General features: G+C 35.8%; 1 protein-coding gene across 1 annotated transcript in view; it reads left to right on the top strand.

Moving 5' to 3' along the window:
• tcf4 (transcription factor 4) overlaps positions 1 to 2,500 on the top strand; it is a gene marked incomplete at its 3' end in the record, with an annotated part of 102,016 nt that overhangs the window by 55,762 nt on the left and 43,754 nt on the right. The window contains exon 5 of the mRNA XM_056258424.1: positions 1,420 to 1,516. Coding sequence (XP_056114399.1) covers positions 1,420 to 1,516 — 97 coding nt within the window. The remainder of the gene's footprint in view (positions 1 to 1,419; positions 1,517 to 2,500) is intronic.

Raw genomic sequence — 2,500 nt, 5'->3', positions numbered from 1 at the left:
AAAAAGTATTCATTGGAAAAGTACAATTCAATCCAGTGATCAAAAATTGGGGATTTAAATGCGTTTAATTGTCATGAAAGTAATAGTTTTTATTGACATTGTACACAAATAAATGAAATTTAAGCTTTTAATACTAATAGTGTTTCTCATCTGCCACCTTGGATGAGCATTCTTGCATTTTGATGCAGTTGCAGTGCATTGTGGGATTGTGTCCTCGCTGTAGCCTTTGCATCTATACAGTCGTCTCTCTAGGTTCTGGATTCTGCTCGGCCGGCGTGGTCTGAGAGGTCAAAGGTGACTCTGATAGGGTCCTGAGGTGGAGAAGTGTGTGTGCTAGTGTCAGGTGTGCAGAGGGGAATCAAGGACTTGCTTACGGAGCACTTTCACACTCTCAGATCCACACGTCCACCGAATGCAAATCAATTCAAATCTTATGGAAAACATCCCGTGAACTTTCCGGAGCCGGAACGTCAACGCACTTTATTTCCAGTGACCCGGGATGCGAGTCCGATCGCAGTTAAAGGGGAATAAACAGCATTTACACCGGGATGACAGTGAAGGGTTGTAGGTGTCGCGACACACTCCTGTTTTTTAACACTAATTTACCTTGAAATCTCCTTTGAAAGCCACACACAGGACTGACGCTAATTCATGAGCATGTGACCTGCGAACTCATTTAATTCATGCCAGTTATGAATATTCATTATTAAAAATGCAAGGCTGGACAGGATCGAGAGAAAGACAGAAAGGGGATTTGTGATGTCATCACATTGTGCACAATAAGATTGACTGTATTATTAACTATATATATAATATAATTTATATTTTTCCTCTTTAAAATACTTAACTCTCGTTGTTGTTTGTGCCATTAAACACCAAATATCTGTCTATTAGGCCATATATATATATATATTTCTGTCTGATTATATGTTATATTATTTGTTTATTATGTATTAACTTTTATATGTTTATTGTCATTTTAATTGAATATTTATCCATGTATATCCATGCATATTATTTGTTTAAATAGGGCCACACTTTAATAAACACTTCACTATTTATGGGAAATTTAGCTATTATTATACTATACTATATTATTTATTGTCATTTTAATTTATGATGTTATTGAACCATTTTTATTTCACATTTTTCTCTTTAAAATACATGGACTTTCCCTCTCTTTATTGTTTGTGCCATGAAACACTTAAATAATATCAAATATAATGTAATTTAAGTATTATTTTATATTTTATATACCCTTTATATATTTATTGAATTTTAATTTAATTCATAGTATTACCATGTATAGGCTTAGTAAATAGGCTTTTATACATATACATTTGTGTCATTTTAATTCATGATTTATCCACGTGTCTGGTCTAGAAGGGTTGTTTGACCTTTGACCTCTGACCCCTGCAGAATTACGCTGACGGCTCTCAGTACGGCCACATGCCCGGCCGGGACCTCGGGTCACATGACAACATCTCTCCACCGTACGTCAACTCCCGATTAGCAGGTAAGAGTGGACAAACCCGCCTGAAGCAGAGCATTGTGGGATTGTTCTGATTGTTTGTCTTGATGAGTTGCTCTTTTGATGGTTTGTTTGAACCGGTTCATCAGCGAATCGTTCTGAATCACATGTCCGGCTCTGGTTTTGGTGGCGTTCGATTCCTGATTTATGTTTCTTGTTCGAATGTCTTTTCCTCTTGTCTTCATTTCTGGTTTGTGGTTTTACTGCGGTATTATCCGGTAAAGCGCACCGGGCCAGGTCACATCACACTCATTTACCCATAATGCCATGCTTTGCCGCTGGCCGTCTCTGTCTCATCAGTGAGCAAATGGTCAGTGAGTCGGATAATCGGCCCAGACTAATTAAGCTGGACTTAAAACATGTGAACTTAGAAGGAACTTAGTTTGCACATTGTTGTAAAACCTCAATATTAATGTCTATTTTGGTTATAATATATTATAATATACATTTATCATGCATGTATTGTCATTTATTTTACCATTTAAATATTTTTATAATGATTATCTTACTGAACCACGGATATAAATGCATATTAATATTTATTTAAACATTTTTCTCTTTAAAATACATGAACTTTCACTCTCTTTATTGTTTGTGCCATTAAACACTTACATGTTTATATCTCTTTTAGACATAATAATAAAAAACCTAATGTAAATGGCTCGATCTGCATAGTTTCCTTGTCTGTGGTGATGTATTTCCTGTTGAAACAGGAAGTTGGGGTTGAAGCTCCTTTTTTAAATAGCCAATAGCTTTTTGTTTACATCACAGCTGTGAATCATGGTTGAATCTATTGCTAATCAGTGGGAGGGGCATTCTCCTTCTACAGAGCATTTGATTGGACGTCAAATTTGCATACGACCCCGAGTGCATGATGATGTCATACTTAATTTTGTCAGTTTTGCCCTGAACGTTTTTTAACTGTGTTTTGTGTATTAGTTGTACATTGTAGATAATATAATGTAGTTA

This window comes from Rhinichthys klamathensis, unplaced genomic scaffold (genome assembly GCF_029890125.1).
Source record: "Rhinichthys klamathensis goyatoka isolate OS25496 unplaced genomic scaffold, OSU_Roscu_1.1 h1tg000151l_1, whole genome shotgun sequence".
NCBI lineage: Eukaryota > Metazoa > Chordata > Actinopteri > Cypriniformes > Leuciscidae > Rhinichthys > Rhinichthys klamathensis.
This window is presented reverse-complemented; position numbering and strand designations above follow the sequence as displayed.